We start from the raw sequence: 20819 nt of genomic DNA on the forward strand, positions 1-20819 counted from the left end.
GGAGAGGACTCAAATCAATAAAATTAGAAATGTAAAAGGAGAAGTTACAACAGACACCACAGAAATACAAAGCATCCTAAGAGACTACTACAAGCAACTCTACGCCAATAAAATGGACAACCTGGAAGAAATGGACAAATTCTTAGAAAGGTATAACTTTCCAAGGCTGAACCAGGAAGATACAGAAAATATGAACAGACCAATCACAAGTAATGAAACTGAAACTGTGATTAAAAATCTTCCAACAAACAGAAGTCCAGGACCAGATGGCTTCACAGGTGAATTCTATCAAACATTTAGAGAAGAGCTAACACCCATCCTTCTCAAACTCTTCCAAAAAATGGCAGAGGAAGGAACACTACCAAGCTCATTCTATGAGGCCACCATCACCCTGATACCAAAACCAGACAAAGATACTACAAAGAAAGAAAATTACAGACCAATATCACTGATGAATATAGATGCAAAAATCCTCAACAAAATACTAGCAAACAGAATCCAACAACACATTAAAAGGATCACACACCATGATCAAGTGGGATTTATCCCAGAGATGCAAGCATTCTTCAATATACGCAAATCAATGGATGTGATACACCATATTAACAAATTGAAGAATAAAATCCGTATGATCATCTCAATAGATGCAGAAAAAGCTTTTGACAAAATTCAACACAAATTTATGATAAAAACTCTCCAGAAAGTGGGCATAGAGGGAACCTACCTCAACATAATAAAGGCCATATACGACAAACCCACAGCAAACATCATTCTCAATGGTGAAAAACTGAAAGCATTTCCTCTAAGATCAGGAACAAGACAAGGATGTCCACTCTCACCGCTATTATTCAACATAGTTTTGGAAGTCCTAGTGTCGGCAATCAGAGAAGAAAAAGAAATAAAAGAAATAAAAATTGGAAAAGAAGTAAAGCTGTCACTGTTTGCAGATGACATGTTATTATACATAGAGAAACCTAAAGATGCTACCAGAAAACTACTAGAGCTCATCAGTGAATTTGGTAAAGTTGCAGGATACAAAATTAATGCACAGAAATCTCTTGCATTCCTATACACTAACGATGAAAAATCTGAAAGAGAAATTAAGGAAACACTCCCATTTACATTGCAACAAAAAGAATAAAATACCTAGGAATAAACCTACCTAGGGAGAAAAAACACCTGTATGCAGAAAACTATAAGACACTGTTGAAAGAAATTAAAGATGATACCAACAGATGGAGAGATATACCATGTTTTTGGATTGGAAGAATCAATATTTTGAAAATGACTATACTACCCAAAGCAATCTACAGATTCAATGCAATCCCTATCAAATTACCAATGGCATTTTTTACAGAACTAGAACAAAAAATCTTAGAATTTGTATGGAGACACAAAAGACCCCGAATAGCCAAAGCAGTCTTGAGGGAAAAAAACGGAGCTGGAGGAATCAGGCTCCCTGACTTCAGACTATACTACAAAGCCACAGTAATCAAGATAATATGGTACTGGCACAAAAACAAAAATATAGATCAATGGAACAGGATAGAAAGCCCAGAAATAAACCCATGCACCTATGCTCAACTAATCTATGACAGCTACATGCAAAAGAATGAAATTAGAACAGTCCCCAACACCATACACAAAAATAAACTCAAAATGGATTAGAGACCTAAATGTAACACCGGACACCCTAGAACTCTTAGAGGAAAACATAGGAAGAACACTCTGACATAAATCACACATAAAAACAAAAATAAACAAATGGGACCTAATGAAACGTAAAAGCTTTTGCAAAGCAAAGGAAACTACAAACAAGACGAAAAGACAACCCTCAGAATGGGAGAAAATATTTGCAAATGAATCAACGGACAAAGAATTAATCTCCAAAATATATAAACAGCTCATGCAGCTCAATATTAAAAAAACAAACAACCCAATCAAAAAATGGGCAGAAGGGCTTCCCTGGTGGCGCAGTGGTTGAGAGTCTGCCTGCCGATGCAGGGGACACGGGTTCGTGCCCTGGTCCAGGAGCATCCCACATGCCGTGGAGCGGCTGGGCCCGTGAGCCATGGCCGCTGAGTCTGCGCGTCCGCAGCCTCTGCTCCGCAGCGGGAGAGGCCACAACAGTGAGAGGCCCGCGTACCGCAAAAAAAAAAAATTAATCTCCAAAATATATAAATAGCACATGTAGCTCAATATTAAAAAAACAAACAACCCAATCCAAAAATGGGCAGAAGACCTAAATAGACATTTCTCCAAAGAGGACATACAGATGGCCAAGAAGCACATGAAAAGCTGCTCAACATCACTAATTATTAGAGAAATGCAAATCAAAACTACAATGAGGTATCACCTCACACCAGTTAGAATGGGCATCATCGGAAAATCTACAAACAACAAATGCTGGAGAGGGTGTGGAGAAAAGGGAACACTCTTGCACTGTTGGTGGGAATGTAAATGGATACAGCCACTATGGAGAACAGTTCCTTAAAGAACTAAAAATAGAATTAACATATGACCCAGCAATCCCACTACTGGGCATATACCCAGAGAAAACCATCATTCAAAAAGACACATGCGGGGGCTTCCCTGGTGGCGCAGTGGTTGAGAGTCCGCCTGCCGATGCGGGGGACACGGGTTCGTACCCCGGTCCGGGAAGATCCCACCTGCCGCGGAGAGGCTAGGCCCGTGAGCCATGGCCGCTGAACCTGCACATCCGGAGCCTGTGCTCTGCAACGGGAGAGGCCACACAGTGAGAGGCCCGCGTACCACAAAAAAAAAAGAAAAGACACATGCACCCCAATGTTCATTGCAGCACTGTTTACAATAGCCAGGTCATGGAAGCAACCTAAATGCCCATCGACAGGTGAACGGATAAAGAAGATGTGGTACATATATACAATGGAATATTACTCAGCCATAAAAGGGAATGAAATTGGGTCATTTGTAGAGACGTGAATGCATCTAGAGACTGTCATACAAAGTGAAGTAAGTCAGAAAGAGAAAAACAAATATCATATATTAACGCAAATAGGTGGAACCTAGAAAATGGTACAGGTGAACCGGTTTGCAGAGCAGAAATTGAGACACAGAAGTAGAGAAAAAAACGTATGGACACCAAGGGGGGAAAGCGGCGGAGGGTGGTGGGGGTGGTGGGATGAATTGGGAGATTGTGATTGACATGTATACACTGATGTGTATAAAATGGATGACTAATAAGAAAAAATATATAAATAAAAAATAAACATTAAAAAAATGAAAAAATAAAAGAAAACATACATGCACCCCAATGTTCATAGCAGCACTGCTTACAATAACCAAGACATGGAAGCAACCTAAATGTCCATTGACAGATGAATGGATAAAGAAAATGTGGCATATATATACATATATATGCACAATGGCGTATTACTCAGCCATAAAAAAGAGTGAAATATTGCCATTAGCAGCAACATGGATGGACCTAGAGATGATCATACTGAGGGAAGTAAGTCAGACAGAGCAGGACAAACAATAATGATATTACTTATATGTGGAATGTAAAAAATAATACAGAGGAACTTATTTACAAAAGAGAAACAGACTCACAGACATAGAAAACAAAATTATGGTTACCAAAGGGGAAAGGGGGAGGGATAAATTAGGAGTATGGGATACACATTACTATATATAAAATAAACAAAAAGGATTTACTGTATAGCACAGGGAACTATATTCAATATCTTGTAGTAACCTACAATGGAAAAGGATCTGAAAAAGGATATATATATGTATGTATGTATATCTCCAAATCACTTTGCTGTACATCTGAAACTAACACAACATTGTAAATCAACTATACTTAGGAAAAAATAATTAATAAATTTTACAAATTTTTAAAAAGAAGCAATCACTGGAGCATCTCCCACTGTCCCTGCCTCTTTCTATTGAGGTTGCCTGGTTACTGCCTGCTGTCCTAAGAGGGTGTGGTTTCTGCTGGGTGGCCCTGCTGCCCATCACTTGGCCTGAGACAGCCGGCAGCTGTGGGACCTCCTGCAGTTCCTACTTTGTCCATTAGATGGCACAAGATGCCTTTGGCTGGGTCCATTGATCCAAGACACCAAGGGCACACATGGGGTCTTTTTCCCACCTGCAACCAGCAAGCAGAGATCTTAATTTTTTTTTTTTTTTGGTTGTGCCACGTGGCTCGTGGAATCTTAGTTCCCCAGCCAGGGATGGAACCCAGGCCCTTGGCAGTGAAAGCACGGAGTCCTGCAGAGTCCTAACCACTGGACTGCCAGGGAATTCCCTGCAAGCAGAGATCTTCACAGAAGATTCTTATCCCCTTCCCAGACTGGGAACCAGACACAGAGAGGAAGAGCACCTGCTCGAGGCCACACAACAAGTTTAGCCCCTGCCACAGGCTGCTTTTCTGCGGTGTGGAACGGGCTGCCCCCACATCCTGTTGCAGTAGACCCAGGCCTCCCCTGCAGTCACAGCTGGGGGCTGGCTGAGCTTAGATCCCCAGGGTGAGCTGGCAGGCTGAGGAGTTGTTGGGCCTCCCACCCACAGCTGGTGGCCACATGCTGGTTGAGGGTCTGTCTGGCTCAATCTCTAGCCAGACATTGGCCCCCAGCCCGGGCTACTAGGCTGAAACATCTCCCCGGGGAGATGGACGCAGAGGGGCTCCACCCCTCCAAGGGCCTAGGGTATGATCATCATCATGGCAGCTGCTGCACAAGCACCCCTCACCAGTTTATAGAGCCTGTTACACCTAAGGTGTCTGGTCCCTGGCTCTGGAAGGAGGAGACTGAGACCCAGAGAGGGAAAGGCCTTGGCCAAGTTTCTTCAGGGAATCCAGAGGCAAGGTGGCCTCCCTGAGTAGCACTTTGCCCAATCCCAGGTCAAGAGGCATGTATATTTTGAGGGGAGTTGGGGACAGGGAGACAGGGTCCCAGGTCCCTGGGTCCTTCTCATGCTGATTCAGAGACTGAGCTGTTTCTCTTTCAGGAATGAGATAGGAAGGGAGGTGGAGTCCCAGTACCCTCAGGAGCCTGAGAAGCAAGAGAGGGTCCCAGGAAGGGGCAGGACTGAGCAAGACCTGTTCTCAGGCTGCTGTGTGGCCTGGGCCACGTCCTTCATTCTCTGATGCCCCCAAGTTTCCTGACCACCATCTGAGGACCTGGGCTGGTAACTTGCAGGAGTTTCTAGAATCCTGGGAGTACCAGGATTCTTGCTCAAGGTGGAAATCTTAGCACCCAAGGCCTCAGATTCTGAGTGTAGGGGTCTGGAATGGGGTGGGGTGGCAGCTGTGGAGGGTGGAGACAGGGGCTGCTGTTGAGGGGGGGGAGGTCTCCCCACTTGCCCTACTCAACCCCTCAGCTCCATCTCCCGCCTTGTGCCTCTTCTGTGACTCTCCTGTCCCCTGGATCAGCGCTCAGAGCAGAGGGAGTTGGGGCATGAGCATCCACCCTTCACCCTTGGGAAGAACCCACCACTTCCCTGGTGACGCTCTGGGCCCTGAGGCTCAGTGAGGACTAGAGACTGAGGGAAGCAGGGCAATAAGGGCTTCTCTGGCACAGGGTGAATCCTGTTCCCTGCCCCAGTGGGCTGGGATGGGGCCTGGAGGCCAGACACGGACAGGCCTGAACAGCCGGCAGCCGTGGGACCTCCTGCAGTTCCTACTTTGTCCATTAGATGGCACAAGATGCCTTTGGCTGGGCCCATTGATCCAAGACACCAAGGGTGGAGAAGTCTGGGCATTCATCTATTGCCAATTGCAGATCTGTGAAGTGTGGCCAGACCTCAAGCCCCCCATCCAGCCCCTTGGGCTGGAATGACTCCCCCCAGGCAATCGGGCCCTGCCTGGGGAACTGGGGAGCCTGACCAAGACTTCAGGGGGCTGGGCCCTTGGTGTCAGGGACCAGGGCCCAGAATCAGTCTGTAGGGGTCTCTTTCATGGGCACCAGAGGGGCAAGGAGCAAAAGAGAGCCCAGCTAGACCCCCCTACCCAGCCCATCAACCTCTGATTTCCCTTCCAAGCTATTTCCCCCCTTGACATTTTGCTAGAGCTTAGGGACTTGGGTTTGTGGACATTTCTGTATAAACCACCCACAGCGCAGCTGGGAAGGAGTCTTCCAAAATGGGGAACTAGCTTTTGTGACACAGAGGCATCAGCTGGGCCAGCTGAGGTGGAATGAGAGGCTGCAGGTAGATGGCAGGGCACTTGCTCCCTCCCTCTTCCTCCCCGCCTTCCTGGCCTGGGACGGGGTGGAGCTGTTGCCTTATAAGTGGCAGGCCTGGCGGCAACGGAGCAAACTACAACCAGCAGCAGCGGCAGTGGCAGGACCCAGGGCAGCTCTACAAGCAGCTTGGTGCCCCAGTTCCCCAGCATGGCCCCCTCAGCCTGGGCCATCTGCTGCCTCCTGTGGGGCCTCCTGCTCCGCGGTGGCAGCCTCAGCCCTGGCCCCAGCGTGCCCCGCCTGCGGCTCTCCTACCGAGGTAGGGCAGTGCGTACCCTGTTTGTGTGTGTGTTCCTGGGAGCCCCAGACCCTGCCATACCCCAGCTATGGGACCCCAGCCAGCCCAGGGCAGTCTGTTCTGACAGCAGGAGGGATGCATTCACTCCCAGCACAGGCTGTGGGAAGGACTTTACAGTCACTCCCTGGCATGTGCTCCCCACTGGCCGCCAGAGGCAGGAGCCTGGGAGAAAGGCAGGGGGAGGGGGACAGGTCCTGGAAGACATGGCCAGGGTGGAGGTGGGAGAGACAGAGACACACTGGAGGAGAAACTGAGGGGACTGCTGAGAAAAGGAGAGAGACCTCAGCAGAGATGGGCAGAGAGAGATGGGGAGGGGGCAGAGAGGGCAGGTCTGGAGCATCTGTCTGCTCTCAGCTGGGCCCCTTGCCCAGGGCAGACAGTGGAGAAGAGGGCAGCATCCTGTCCCTCTCGTCCGCCCTGAAGTGGGGTCCCTCACCCTATGCCCCAGCCCTGTTCCCCCTCCTGCCTCTTGCAGCCCACTTTGCAATGCTGGCCTTTCCTCTTCCCCTCCATCCACGAGGCTCTTTGTAGCCTCCCTTCTTTGCCCATCCTGGCCCAGGAGGTTCCTCTGCAGATCTAACCTGATATGTTGTGCTGCAGCTGGCACAGGCCTCTTCTGAATCAGATGAGACAAAGGCTCTCCACAGATTCTTCTTCCTGGGGAAACCAGAGGGGTGATCACCTTCCCCCAGGAACCCCAGTCCAAGGAGGGAGACCCAGGCCTTCTCTGGAGAGTCGGAGGCAGGAGACATGGCTCCACTCTGGAGAGTCTGAAGGGAGTCACGGCGGGGGGTGAGGGGGCTGGCGGTTGTGGAATGTGGTCCTGCCCTGGGGCTGTGGCTTTGGGCTAAGTCTGGCTACAAGAAAAGGTTCAAATAGGGCAAATCTCCTCCAAAGTACTGTCAGGCATGGAGGGCTTCCTGGAAGAGGCTGTTAATGAGTTTGGGGATAGAGTGAGTGTTTGGGGATAGAGAGGATGACCTTTTGGGCTTGGATACCTCACCTTCCCAGTGGTGGCCATCGCCCCTTCCCACCACATCCTGCTGCTCTGCCCTTGCCCACCCATCATCTCCAGCTACCTAGCTGGACCCCAAGGACCTACTTCAGAATCCCCACCTCCTGGGGTCACCATACCCAGAGAGCCACTCCCATCCCTGGGGCCTGGTGGGCAGCGTCTATGAAAGAGAAAACCCTCTTTAGCCATATCGCTGGACCAGAGCCTAGAGATCCACCTGGCCATACCTGGCCTCTCCCACACCCAGGCCTTAGCCAGGTGCTCCCTCTGATGGAACGCTCTCCCCTGTCCATCTCCTTGTCCCACTGAGTCAGCCTTGTACGCTTCTCAGACCACCCACCCTTGCTCCAGGCTCTCCCAGTACTTCACCCAGCTTGCTGCCATAAGTTCTGCCAGTGGGGCCATCTTCCCTAGGGACTGGGTAGAGCACAGATGGGCCGGGGGAAGGAGATGTTAACTGAATACCTGGGGGCCACGGAGTGAAGGTGTAGGGGGCAGGCCCCTGGGTAGTCTGGGCTGGGTGAGGGGCTCAGAGCCCCCTGTCCCACCCACCCCCAGGAGTCATTTCCCTGAAGCCCTCCAGCACCCCTTGCATGGAAACATTTTCCAGATGTGAGTGGGGGCGGGGATGGTGAATGCACAGCTGGGACACTCCACCTCCACAGATTGGCTAGAGAAGTGGGCTGAGCAGCAGGCCCTGACCCCCTCCCTCCCTCCCTCCTAGACCTCCTTTCTGCCAACCGCTCTGCCGTCTTTCTCGGTCCCCGGGGCTCCCTGGACCTTCGGGCCCTCTACCTGGACGAGTACCGGGACCGCCTGTTTCTGGGCGGCCGCGATGCCATCTACTCACTGCGGCTGGACCAGGCATGGCTGGATCCCCGGGAGGTGAGCTGGACTGACTGGGAAGCGGCTCTGTCTGAGAGCTGGGCAACTCCAGATGGGAGGCCAGCTGGGTCAACTGAGGCTATGAGGTCAGGGGTCATACAGGCTGTGTTTCAGGTGCTGTGGCCACCGCAGCCCGGACAAAGGGAGGAGTGTGTTCGCAAGGGAAGAGATCCTTCGGTGAGTGATGTCGGGAGTGACTGCCCCCCACCATGACCAACACCCAGCCCCTGATCCCCAGGAGAGCCTGGGGCTGCTCCCCAGGTGCCTGTTCTGGGGCCACTTTAAGCAGATCTTGAAGGCTCCTGACGGTGCTGAAGAATCTACCCCCCCGCCCTAGATCATCCTCCCACCCCCCTCCTCCCCCTAGGTGGAGTGTGCCAACTTTGTGCGGGTGCTGCAGCCCCACAACCGGACCCACCTGCTGGCGTGTGGCACTGGTGCCTTCCAGCCAACCTGCGCCCTCATTGCCGTTGGGCATCGTGGAGAGGTGAGCCGGGGCGGCCCCGCAAGGGACTGGGAAGCAGTGACATTTCCTCCCTGTTGTCTGAACGCTCCCCATTGAGCCTGGGTCAGGGCAGAGGGGTCAGAGCCTGAAAGGCACCTTTGTGCCAGGGAGCTGACCCTGCCGGCAAGGTCCTGAATGAGGGCGCCTTCTGCCCACCCCCATTCTCCAGCCGCAAGCGATGGGCAGCAGCCGGGTTGGGGCTGGCTCTGCTTTCCTAGGTGACGCCTCTTCTCCCTCCCTCCCTCCCTCTCCCCAGCATGTGCTCCGTCTGGAGCCCCGCAGTGTGGAAAGTGGGCGGGGGAGGTGCCCACACGAGCCCAGCCGTCCCTTCGCCAGCACCTTTGTAGGTGGGTGATGCCCAGGTCAGGGCGGGTATGACAAGGGTGGGAGCCGGCCAATGTCACTGGGATGAGATGGGGTCTGGGTACAGGGCCTGGCCCTCCTCCCCTGACCCTACCCTCACCCTAGGAGGGGAGCTGTACACGGGCCTCAATGCCGACTTCCTGGGGCGTGAAGCCATGATCTTCCGGAGTGGGGGTCCCCGACCGGCCTTGCGTTCTGACTCTGACCAGAACCTCCTGCACGGTGAGCCCAGGGGTCTGCTGAGGGCAAGGCTGGCTGGGGTCTGCCCCTGGCACTGGCAGGGAGGTGGGAGAGCTGACGCTGGAGTGGGGACCAGAGGGGCAGCCCATCCCCACTCACTGCCTGGGACTCCGGCCTCCAGTGGGGTCCCTGCACCTCTTCCCCTCCTCACTGGCTCACCCCCCACCCTGTTCCTCCTCTGTGAGGCCCCCACCAGCTTTACCGTGTTAACTCACAGAGCCCAGGTTTGTGATGGCCACCCGGATCCCTGACAACTCCGACCAGGACGATGACAAGGTGTACTTCTTCTTCTCGGAGACAGTCCCTTCACCTGATGGAGGCCCGGGCCGTGTCACTGTCAGCCGCGTGGGCCGCGTCTGTGTGGTGAGAGCTGTGGCAGGGACAGTGAGGTTCACATCCTGGCCGTATGTGCCTTCCCAGACCTGTCCCAAACTGCAGCAGTAGGCAAACTGAGGCGAGGGTGTAGAGCCGACATCCAGGCCTCCCCCACAAGGGTGAGGGTGGAGGAACAGGAGGAGGGGCCTGTCCTTGGGACACAAGGCTGACTGGTCCCCACTCCCCAGAATGACGCAGGCGGCCAGCGGGTGCTGGTGAGCAAATGGAGCACCTTCCTCAAGGCCAGGCTGCTCTGCTCCGTGCCTGGCCCTGGAGGTGCCGAGACCCACTTTGACCAGCTGGGTAAGGGCATGGCCAGGACAGGCTGGGTGAGGGCTGGGGAGGGCTCAGAGCCAGTGAGTGGCGGGCATTGGTCGTGGCCTTCTGTCTTCAGAGGACGTGTTCCTGCTGTGGCCCAATTCAGGGAAGAGCCTGGAGGTGTACGCTCTGTTCAGCACAGTCAGGTGGGCACACGGCCTCCCCTCCCCTCCACCCCGGCCCCGTCTCTGCACTGCAGCCTCCCCTGTTGAGCCCCTGCCTTCACGTCCGGCCTCGCCATGGGTCCCCGTCTCTGTCCCTGACTCGGTGACTCCGTGGCTGTACTCTCTGCCTGGGGGTCCTCGTTTTCTGGTCTCTGCTGACTGCAGGCACCATCATCCTCTGTCCTACCTATGGAACCAGGCTGCCCCCTTCCCGCCTCTGACAGCCTCCCTGGCCTGACTGTCCCTGTCCGCCCTTGGCAGTGCTGTGTTCCAGGGCTATGCCGTCTGCGTGTACCACATGGCTGATATCTGGGAGGTCTTCAAGGGGCCCTTTGCCCACCAAGATGGTCCCCAGCACCAGTGGGGGGCCTATGCGGGCAAGGTACCCTTTCCCCGTCCTGGTGTGGTAAGTATCTGCCTGGGACCAGGGCAGGGAAGAGGGCTGAGTAGATGCCAGGAGGGGCTCTGCCTGAGGACAGGCCTGTGTCTGCATGCAGCCCCAAGGCAGTGGCTGAGCTGGGGCTCCAGAGTAGCTGGGCTGGGTGGGGTGAGGATGGGAGCAGAGGAGCAGAGCCCAGACCACACTAAGGATTCTCTCCTACAGCATGAAGGGTCCACAAGTGGTCCCTCTGAGGTTGGCGTGCCCAGCCAGTGGAGCCTAGAAACAGACTGGGGTGGGGAATGTGACATCACAGGAAGCTTCAGGCACTCCCTTTACTGCTGCCCACAGTGCCCCAGCAAGATGACCGCACAGCCAGGACGACCCTTTGGCAGCACCAAGGACTACCCGGATGAGGTGCTGCAGTTTGCCCGAGCCCACCCACTTATGTTCCGGCCAGTGCGTCCTCGGCGGGGTCGCCCCGTCCTTGTCAAAACCCACCTGGCCCAGCAGCTGCGTCAGATCGTGGTGGACCGCGTGGAGGCAGAGGACGGGTCCTATGACGTCATCTTCCTGGGGACGGGTGGGTGGGCTGAGTGGGGTGGCCGGGCAGGGGAGGTGTGTGAGGACCTATGCTCCCCCTTCCTCTCCCACTGACACCTCCTCCCCTGCCCCAGACTCAGGCTCCGTGCTCAAGGTCATTGCCCTCCAGGTGGGGGACCCTGATGAACATGAGGAGGTGGTTCTGGAGGAGCTCCAGGTGTTTAAGGTGAGTGGGGGCAACTGATGGGAAGGGTCCCCTCAAGCCCCGTCCCTGCTTCTAGGCCTGGCTACGAGAAAGCAGGAGCAAAGTACAGGAGGGAGATGGGCCTGCTGTACTGAACCTGCGGCCAGTGGGGAGTGAAAGTGATGACGCTCACTACTGCAGAGGCCTTGCCGATGCTTCAAAATGACTGCAGGGCCTGGAGACGCAGTCTGTGAGCTGAGAGCTGGGGGGCCCAGTGAGGGATGGCCAAGGCGATCACCCCTTGACAAAGCCCTGCCAGGGGCTGCCAAGTTGCACTGAGGGGCAGCTGACACCCTAAGTCCCCAAGGGGTTCTGTTGACCCCTCTATAGAGTCAGACAGGGGATCATCTGTGTTTGGGGAACTGTTGTGCTTCCCCACATGGGATGGGTGATTTGGGACAGCTGCCTCATTGCTGGGGAACAGGACTGTGGGAGGGGACGCCAGAGCTTTGTGCTTGTAGCCAAGCCTTGGAGGCCAGCCAGGGAGAGAGGACCTTTCTAACGTAGGAGAAACTGTCTGGCCTTAGTTGCCAGGGAGTGCACTGACCTGGGAAAAAGATGGTTTCCACCCAGAGTCTGGAAGAGGCTGAAAACAGGGACTCAGGGGAGGTCTTCCTTCTTTCCCAGGTGCCAACACCCATCACTGAGATGGAGATCTCCGTCAAAAGGGTAAGAGTAGCTGACATCTCTCCCCACTCCTCCTTCCTCTCCACCTGTCTCCTGAAGTTTCCCTGAGCACTGCTGTTGTCTGATGGAAAGCTGAGTCACAGCAGGCCCTGCGGCTGCCTGATTAAGCCCTGCAATGAGGGTTGAGAGTTCAGCTGGGAGCTGAGATTCCCACGCATGAAACCAGTGGGAGTGGGAGGCCCGGAGTAAGTGAGCATGTGTTCAGATAAGGGGAGATCCACAAAGGCCGTTTCCTCAGGGGAGACAAAAACGTGCTTGAAAACAAGATGCAGATTTTAAATCAAATAGACTTTAGAGGCCTGCTGTGTGTCCTTTTGCAAGTGGCAAAATCTCCCCAAGTTCATCTGCCCCAGTTCATCTTTGGGTAAATCTCGACTTTTGTACTGGGATTGCTTAAAGCAGAGCTCACCTCCAAAGTCAGGGGCAAGACAGGATAAAGGCCATTGGGGTAGAGGGCAAAGGTCTGCTGCCGGGAGGGTCTTGAGAAGCCCCTTAGAGAAAAGACCCCAGGTGTGCCCCATTCCCTCCACGTCCTAACATAGGATCTGATGTAGATCAGGTGGGTGATAAACATTTTTTCTTCTGGGAATGCACTCAGGAGGTTCTGGAAGACTCTTGCAAATGTCAGGGGTCTCAGGAAAGCCAAGGGAGCTGAGAGCCTGCAGCTGCTTCCAGGCAGAGCACAGGCTCACCTTGGGCTCTGCCTATGTTCCTCCCAGCAAATGCTGTATGTGGGCTCGAGGCTGGGTGTGGCCCGGCTGCAGCTGCACCAGTGTGAGACTTACGGCAGTGCCTGTGCAGAGTGCTGCCTGGCCCGGGACCCGTACTGTGCCTGGGATGGTGCCTCCTGTACCCGCTACCGGCCCGGCACCAGCAAGCGCCGGTTCCGCCGGCAGGACATCCGGCATGGCAACCCTGCTCTGCAGTGCCTGGGCCAGAGCCAGGAGGGTGAGTGGCAGCGGGCATGGGGGCGCCAGCTGGGCTCTCACAGGGCCCTCACTCACCCCTGTGGCCTGGGCTTGACCCCTGTGAAGTATGGCCTCAGGCCGTTCTTGTAGTAACAGGCAGTCCTCAGTTTCCGTACGTGGGCAGCTCCTGTCAGCATATAGGTTAGGGTCTTTGGGCAGAGTGAGCGGCTTAGGGATCAGTAGACACCTAGGTCCCTGTCGCATTCATGGGGGCTCCTGGACTGAGGGAGTCAGTGGGTGGTCCCAGGGGTCCTATAGTTCCTGAGCTGAGCCCACCTCCAAATCCTTCCAGAGGAGACTGCGGGACTCGTGGCGACCACCACAATCTACGGCACAGAGCACAACAGCACCTTCCTGGAGTGCCTGCCCAAGTCCCCCCAGGCCGCTGTGCGCTGGTTCTTACAGAGGCCAGGGAACGAGAGGCCTGACCAGGTGAGCAAGGACCCTGGCTCCAGCCTGCCTGTGTCCTGAGGTCATACCCCTCCATGAACTCTGGGGGGAACTTGCCAAGATCAACTTAAGAAAAGTATGTATTAAAGCCCCTGGGGTGCCTAGAAGGAGGTGCCCCTGTTCCTGCCATCTGGGAACACCCAGGCCAGATGTGGTAGAACTTCTCCAGTGACAGGGAGCCCACAAACTCCTGGGCACTGAGCTAGGCTCTGTCTGAGAGCTGGGTAGCAGAGATAGAAGAGAGAAAAGGGGTCTAGGCTGGTCAGGAAGGCCTCCATGCTTACACATATGGCTCATCTTCGAAGGGGTCTCTTCCGCAGGGGTTCTTGGTCCTCCTCTGCCTTAGGCCTGGGCCCCTGATCACTGGCCCTTGTACACACACCTCTACCACACACAAACACTCACACACTGCCTGGCCCCACACGTCCTCCCTGGAGTCCAGCTGTCTGCCTAGGCCCTCTCCTCCCCCATCCAGAAAAGTCTGTCAAGCCCAGAGATGGCTTCAGTCTGGGGCCTGAGGCTGGGTGTGGGTGGGGGCAGGGTGAAGAACCATTCACAAGCCACTCCCACGGGTAGGGAAGAGGAGGGAGTGGGTTGATTACAGGAGGGGCTCTCCTCCCAGCTTGAGAACTGGAGGAGGCCAGCCTTGGGCCAGCTGTTGGGCTGGGCACTGAGAAGTCTCCCCCAGTGGGGAAGGGGCAGGGGAGCGATGAGATGGAGTTACACAACACTCACCACCCAAGCAGTGCTGCCTCAAAGTACACATGTGCGGACTAAAGCCCAGACAGGGTCCAGGCCAGAGACAGGGCTGGATCGGAACCGTCTTCCACCTGTGATGGGGCTGTGGGCCCTGCACTGTGGGGGGAGTGGGCAATGCAGACCAAGACAGGGAGGGCTGTGTGTGTGTGTGTGTGTGTGTAGAATGGAGGGGAGCTCTTGTCCTTGGTCTGGGGGTATAGCCCCCCTGAGTAAAAGCCCATAAATACTCTTTAACACTCTGTTCCCTGGGAATATGTGCCAGGGCCCCCCAAGGCCAAGACAGGGGATCCAGAGCTCTGAGTAGGGGAGAAACCAGTCAGTCAAATCTTTGAGAAGGCTCTATCCTGGATTATGGGAAGGTGAGTCCCTGCCTGCAATTAGCTCACGGTCGAGGATGCTGAGCCAGCCAAGCTGCTGGGAAGGGGAGAATGAGCCCTGAGATGGCAAATTTGGAAAAGCAGGGGCAGAGAAGCTGATGGTGCAGGCCCTGCTCCAGGCGCCCTCACGCCCTCCCACACCCCCAGCAGGTGAAGACAGATGAGCGCATCCTGCAAACGGAACAGGGGCTGCTGTTCCGCAGGCTCAACCGCCTGGATGCGGGCACCTACACCTGCATGACGCTGGAGCACGGCTTCTCCCAGGTGGTGGTCCGCCTGGCTCTGGAGGTGATCATGGCTGCACAGCTTGACACTCTGTTCCCCGGGGAGCCGAGGCCAGAGGAGCCTGCAGCCCAAGGAGGCCCGGCCTCCACCCCCTCCAAGGCCTGGTATAAGGACATCCTGCAGCTCATCGGCTTCGCCAACCTGCCCCGGGTGGATGAGTACTGCGAGCGTGTGTGGTGCCCCTCCCGCAGCCGAGGCCGCAGCAAACAGGCCAAGGTCAAGAGCTGGGTGGGGCTGGAACTAGGCAAGAAGGTAAAGAGCCGGGTGCAAGCCGAGCGTAATCGGACACCCCGGGAGGTGGAGGCCACATAGAAGAGTGAGGAGGAGGGCGTGGTCGGGATGGGCCAAGCGGCCAGCAGGAGCCCCCAGCCTCTCCCACCCACCCAGCTAGGGCAGAGGGGGCCAACATGCCTGATTGCCTCTTAGAGATGGGAATCTCTGCCCCCAGACCCCTACCAGGCAACCCACAGGATAGGCTGGGGCCTGATGGAGGGCCTTATGTCCTGGGCCTGTTCCCTGCCGCTCTCTGTGCTCTCAGTCCCAGGCTGGAGCCAGCACCCTCGGGCTGCTGGCAACTCCAGTGGGCCTGCTATTTGTTCTTGAACGAGGCCCCCAGAGCACATTTCCACTTGTGCCGGAGGCGAGAGGGCTGGGTGATTTTTACCCAGCCTGCAGAACAATGGCCATTCTGAGTGACCCTTAGACTGGGTGTGTGGGTGCAGCTGAGGAGGTGTCTGGGCAGGGAGCCCTCAGGCAGCTGAGGAGGGTGGAAGTTGCCTCTAAGCTAGTACCTGCTAAGAAGACCTACCCTGACTGAGGTGGGGAGGGAAAGTGGAGGCGCTGAGAAGGTGGAACAGCAAGACCCCCTCACACTTTGTGCCCTGATATCTTGGTAGTTCCCTGCCACTCCACAACCCCTCTTCTGCATCTCAGAATCACAGAAGCATAGACTACTAGAGCTCCCTGGGACCTGGGGATGGTCTGGACCTCCCAGGCTGACATCCCTTCATCGGGTCTCGGAGCAGCCAGGCCAGGTTTCCTGGGATGCCCACACCCCCTGATGGGATTGCCCCTCCCCACCATCAGGGTCTCCATGTTGATGAGCAGGGAGGGGGTGAATTCTAGGAGAATGTTATCCCCCAACTCTGTGGACTAGAGGTAGGGAGAGGGGAGCTGGGGAAGTGTGGGGTGTTTCGAGGAGTGGGCTGTCTTTCCCAGGGCAATGCAAGCTGACCCACAGCCTGGGAGGGTGGGGACGTGGCAGCTCTAGGAGCAAGCTGCAGCTGGTGGTCAGGACAAGGGGCAGGGCTTTGCCTGGGAGGCCACAGAAGACTGAGGCTTTTGAGATGGGGAGAGGGTGGGAGACCCTAGGACCGCCTATGGGACCCAGGGGCAGGCCTTCTCAAGGACTCCAGAAGGCATCAATTAGCCCAGGAGCCAGATGTTTCCCACCCTGGGATCTTTGGTTTCTGCTAAATAAGGGTTTCTCACGGATGGTTCATTTATGAAGCCTTTTTTTCTTTTAAGGGAAAAAAAATGTAGGGGGAAGCTTCTAAGTCCTGCTGGTTCTTGGGGGGTGCTGCTGGCTCAGGTGGCCAGGACGCAATCTGTCTGGGCGTGTAGGGAGGTGTTTTTGCCATCAGCAGTAATGTGTTTCTTGGGCTGGGGAGCATGGAGGCGGAGGAGGAAGAGGACTAAATGAAAAGTTGTTCCCAGCCTGCATGTGAACAAATCAGTGACGCACAAAACCGACAGGAGGGAGACAAGAGCATCAGGTTTGAGATTCCCTCCATTAAAAACCAAGATGAAGGAAGGAGGAAAAAACAGATAAAAAGCAAGACAGGGCTTCCTGCCCCACTGAACTCAAACCCAGACTCTGTCTGCCTTGGATTTTATCCGAGCCACCCCCGCACTCCTTCCCCCCACCCCCCCCCCCCAGCCCCTACCACCTCTAGAGAACTGGAGTCCGAAAAAGGCCCCTCTTCCCATCTTTGCAGAGTGAGTGAACCAGAAGCACTGAGGTTAACCTGACAGCACTTTGGGAAGCCTCTGGCCTGGGGTAGCTGTGGCTGGGATGTCAGTACGTAAAAGCAGAGGAGGACCGTGGAGGGGAGGAGGAGAGAGAGGCCATGGAAGAGGGTGGGGAGACAGCGCAGAGCCCCAGGAATGGGTGTCAGAGCTGCAGCCAGCTCTGCCCCTCTATCCCAGGCTCTGCACTGGCCGCTAGGCTGGGTCCCCTGGGGAAGTTACTCTGGAAAACAGAGGGAGAAGGAGTTAAAAATCCTGAACAAGGAACACCTGCGCTTGGAAAATTGTGGACAGCTTCTACTGGTCCATACCCCACCCCCGCCCCGCTTCCACGGTACCGTGTGTTATTCACTCCTGGAAATGCTTCTATGTGTGAATTCTATTTTTGTATTCATATGTTGAGATGAGCCTTGTGGTTTCTCTGTCTTCAAAGCACGCTTCTCATAATTACTATTCTTTTTATCGTCACCACCCCTGAGAGCTGGTGAGGATAGCACAGGGGTTTTCCACACAACCTGCAAGGAAAGGAATGAAGTTAATACTTACATCACATAATTATTACCATTATTGTATCTGTGTATTTCTGTACTAAATTAACTGATGCCATTTGTGTGAGCTGGAAATGAGGGGCTTTCCCTGTCCTTTCCAGGAGGGAGAAACCACCCTGGGTGGCATTTTCTAGACGGGAAGGAGATGGGTATCAGAGGAAGGAAGGAGTCAGAGGGCTTTGCCTATGAAGCTGAGATTGCTTATTAAATTAGGAAAATCCTGTCCCGCGGGCTTCTGAGACTTCTTGGAACTTCAGGAAAACCTTGAGCCAGGGGTAAAAAATGCTGGCAAAGGGCAGCTGGGCACGTAGGCAGCACTGCTCCTTTTTCACAATAACACTTGACTTTGTGATAGCGACACTTGGCCTGGTGCCTGTCTTCATCAGCCACATACCAACGTATATTAAGACCACTGTGCTCTTGCCTGGGGGGCCAGGCTGTGCTGTGGGAGCTGCAGCTTTGGCAGAGGAGGGGGAGCCCCAGAGTCTGGCCTGCGGGGCAGGATGCAGGAGACGCCTCTCCCCCAGCCCCACTCCCCCAGTGACATCATGATCCTGCCCAAAGAGCAGACTCCACTGGTGCTGGAGGGAGATGGGTAAAGGCAGGGATGCTTTAAAGATGGGAGGGACATCACCCCACCTCACCACAGAGATTAGCCTCTTGCTTGGATGGCCTCCTCAATCTGTGCTATGGACTAGGGGGCTTAACAGTCATCAGTCCCATCTTGCAGCCCAGGCCCTGGAGCAGGACCCCTGCTTTCACCTCCTGGACCCTGCACAAGCACCCAGGCCTCACAGAAAGTGAAACCCTGTTGCCCGGCCTCGGGCAATCACCACCCATCTGAGAAGCATCATCAGAGCACCATTTGGTATGGAGTGCTGGGCTGGGAGGCTGTGTGAATGCAACCTCAGAGCCCCCTTCTCTCCTCGGGTGCACGGTGCCTCTGCTCCCACATCACCACCCCCCACACCCTGAAGACCCCTTGGGCATGGACTTCCCCCAGCCCCTCACCACCACCCTCATCTCCAGCCCTATTTCCTGCCTCAGGGATTTCACTCTATCTTCCTCTCCCAGCTTTTTCCTCTAAGTCTCATACTTCCCCTGGTCTTTGGTCCTGTTTCATGATTTCCCAAACAGGTTTAGAACTGGAAAGGGGCTTCGAGAAAGGGGCTAGTCAAACGTTGTCCTTTGGAACAACTGTCTCATGAGATCCTCGACAATGGTCAAATAAACATGGGATTTCTCTCCCCTTAGCTCCTACAGAGCTGTGCACTGCCTGCTTGCTTGCCCTGTGAAATCCCTGAGGAGCTCACAATGATTTCTCATTAATTGGCATGCCTACTATGTGCTACATGATCCTCCAAAACATGTGGCCCTCTATCCTTTTTTTTTTCCCATGGAGCAGTTACCACCTCATGTTTCTAATGTTTTGAACAGCATACTTTGGGAAAATGCTGGTTAGATTAATTCCCTCCCTTTACATTTGAGATTAATTTATTAATCTCTGCCTTCTAAGCCTGTAAACTCTGGAGCCCCTGACTTCGCAGATGGAATAGCCACATCTTGGTTTCCCATGGCTGGCACCAGAGCAGGACCTGCCACCCCAGGACCAGGGCTGCCAAGCTGCCAGTCTGCTGTCCCTTGGGCCTGGACTCTGCCCTGCCTCTGGCTCCTGTTCTCCCACAGCCAGCCTGCCTCCCCAGCCCATTTCCTACTCCTCCTGTGTCTGGCATCATCCACTGTGGAGAGCTGGGATTTACCCCAAGCTTGTGGCTGTCCTGCAGTCCAAAAGACTAGTTTCTAAAGAAAGGTGAGGGGCAGGGTAGGGGCAGAATAAGGGCGGAAAACAGCCCTTTTCACTTTCTCAAATGGCTTCTGTGCTTCCCTTTCATTCAGCTAAACCTGGGTCAGGTCCCAGAAACCCATAGAATCCTCCAGCTTCAGGAGTGGGCAGGCAGCAGCCATCAGGAGGCAGGTCTGTCTCCTGCCAGGTTATCTTCTCTGTGGGCTCACAATGGCCCCAGATGCAGCTAGAGCCAGGTAGGTCGCAGAGAACTCTCTCGTGCCTCTGCAGTCCAGCAAACTGAGGTGTCTCCAGCTAGCCACATCTCCTTATAAGTAGCAGACAGTTGCTCAGAAACAGACCAATTTCCACCCAAGTTAAGGATTAACCCCAGCCTCACCCAAGTACTAGTCTGCAGGGGCTCTGGCAAGGAGAAAAGTTCAATACACACCAGGATCAAATCCCCAGGGATTTCTGAGATTATAAACTTGGCCCTGGTGTGCAGAAAGAAGGAATGAGTGGGGCTAGGTTTGGATATAATACCTGCTAAAGAGCTCAAGGATTGTTGGACCCCCACCCTGGCTCCTCTTCCAGACTCACCCACCCTCCTGGTGCACAGGAGATGAAGTAACAGCAGCTGTGGCCCTGTGTCCACTTCCCACTGCCCAGCCCCAGCCTGCCTTTGTGTGAGTACCACTGCTGGCCCCCTCTTCCTTAGAGGCTGTGTCCTAATGAAGCCTTTCACTTTCCCTGCTGGATTTTCATTAAGGAAACTCCTGGTTCCTCAATGATGCCTTTAAAAAAATCATTCTCCACTGAGGATTGGAAATGCTGCACAGTCTCTAGGGAGGCCTTGAAAGGGATGCCCACCTTCACCCTCACACCAGGCCCCCAGCAGTCAAATAGTAGCTTGTACTCAGGGATTCTGCTATGAGGAGGACTCAGGTGACCAGTCTTGACCCCTTTCCCCCAGGGACAAAGATGACTGGAGCACACCCTAATCCATCCCAATGGGGTGTGTTTCACCGCCAAGAACATCCCATTGGGCAGAGAGGGAAGACCAGGGCAAGGGGACAGTTGTGGGCTGGAGAGGATTCCGAAGTGAATCAAGAGACCTAAAGCAGAGTCCAAGTGTCTGCCATCAAATGGAGGAGACAGTATTAAGAGACACTTAAAGCCCAGATTTGCCTGTTAGAAGGACAAGGGGTCTCTGCTCTCACAGATAAAGGTATAGAAGAATGACATGGCAGACCAGCAGCTTGCTTTATGGGCATGACCTCATCTGTTCACTCTGCCCCCTCCCCACCCCACCCCCCCAGCTGATAAGAATCTGGTGCTGTTTCCTGTAGTCCAAGGGTCTCAGACAATGGTGTGAACGGCT

The 20819-nt window shown here is 54.5% G+C and overlaps 1 protein-coding gene across 2 annotated transcripts; it reads left to right on the forward strand.

Moving 5' to 3' along the window:
* Positions 1–6313: 6313 nt before the first annotated feature.
* On the forward strand, positions 6314–17669 carry SEMA3G (semaphorin 3G). Of its 2 annotated transcripts, none has more exons than XM_030867358.2 (16): positions 6314–6483; positions 8262–8422; positions 8537–8599; positions 8790–8909; positions 9184–9274; positions 9396–9512; positions 9748–9893; positions 10094–10208; positions 10300–10369; positions 10649–10793; positions 11118–11349; positions 11444–11535; positions 12181–12222; positions 12960–13188; positions 13501–13640; positions 14942–17669. In XM_030867358.2, the coding sequence occupies exons 1-16, from the start codon at positions 6375–6377 to the stop codon at positions 15389–15391; spliced, it is 2322 nt and encodes a 773-aa protein (XP_030723218.1). In that variant the 5' UTR covers positions 6314–6374; the 3' UTR covers positions 15392–17669. The 2 variants fall into 2 exon arrangements, with proteins under 2 accessions (XP_030723218.1, XP_030723219.1); XM_030867359.2 differs by having other exon boundaries at positions 14945–17669.
* Positions 17670–20819: the final 3150 nt, after the last annotated feature.

Source organism: Globicephala melas, chromosome 11 (genome assembly GCF_963455315.2).
Source record: "Globicephala melas chromosome 11, mGloMel1.2, whole genome shotgun sequence".
NCBI lineage: Eukaryota > Metazoa > Chordata > Mammalia > Artiodactyla > Delphinidae > Globicephala > Globicephala melas.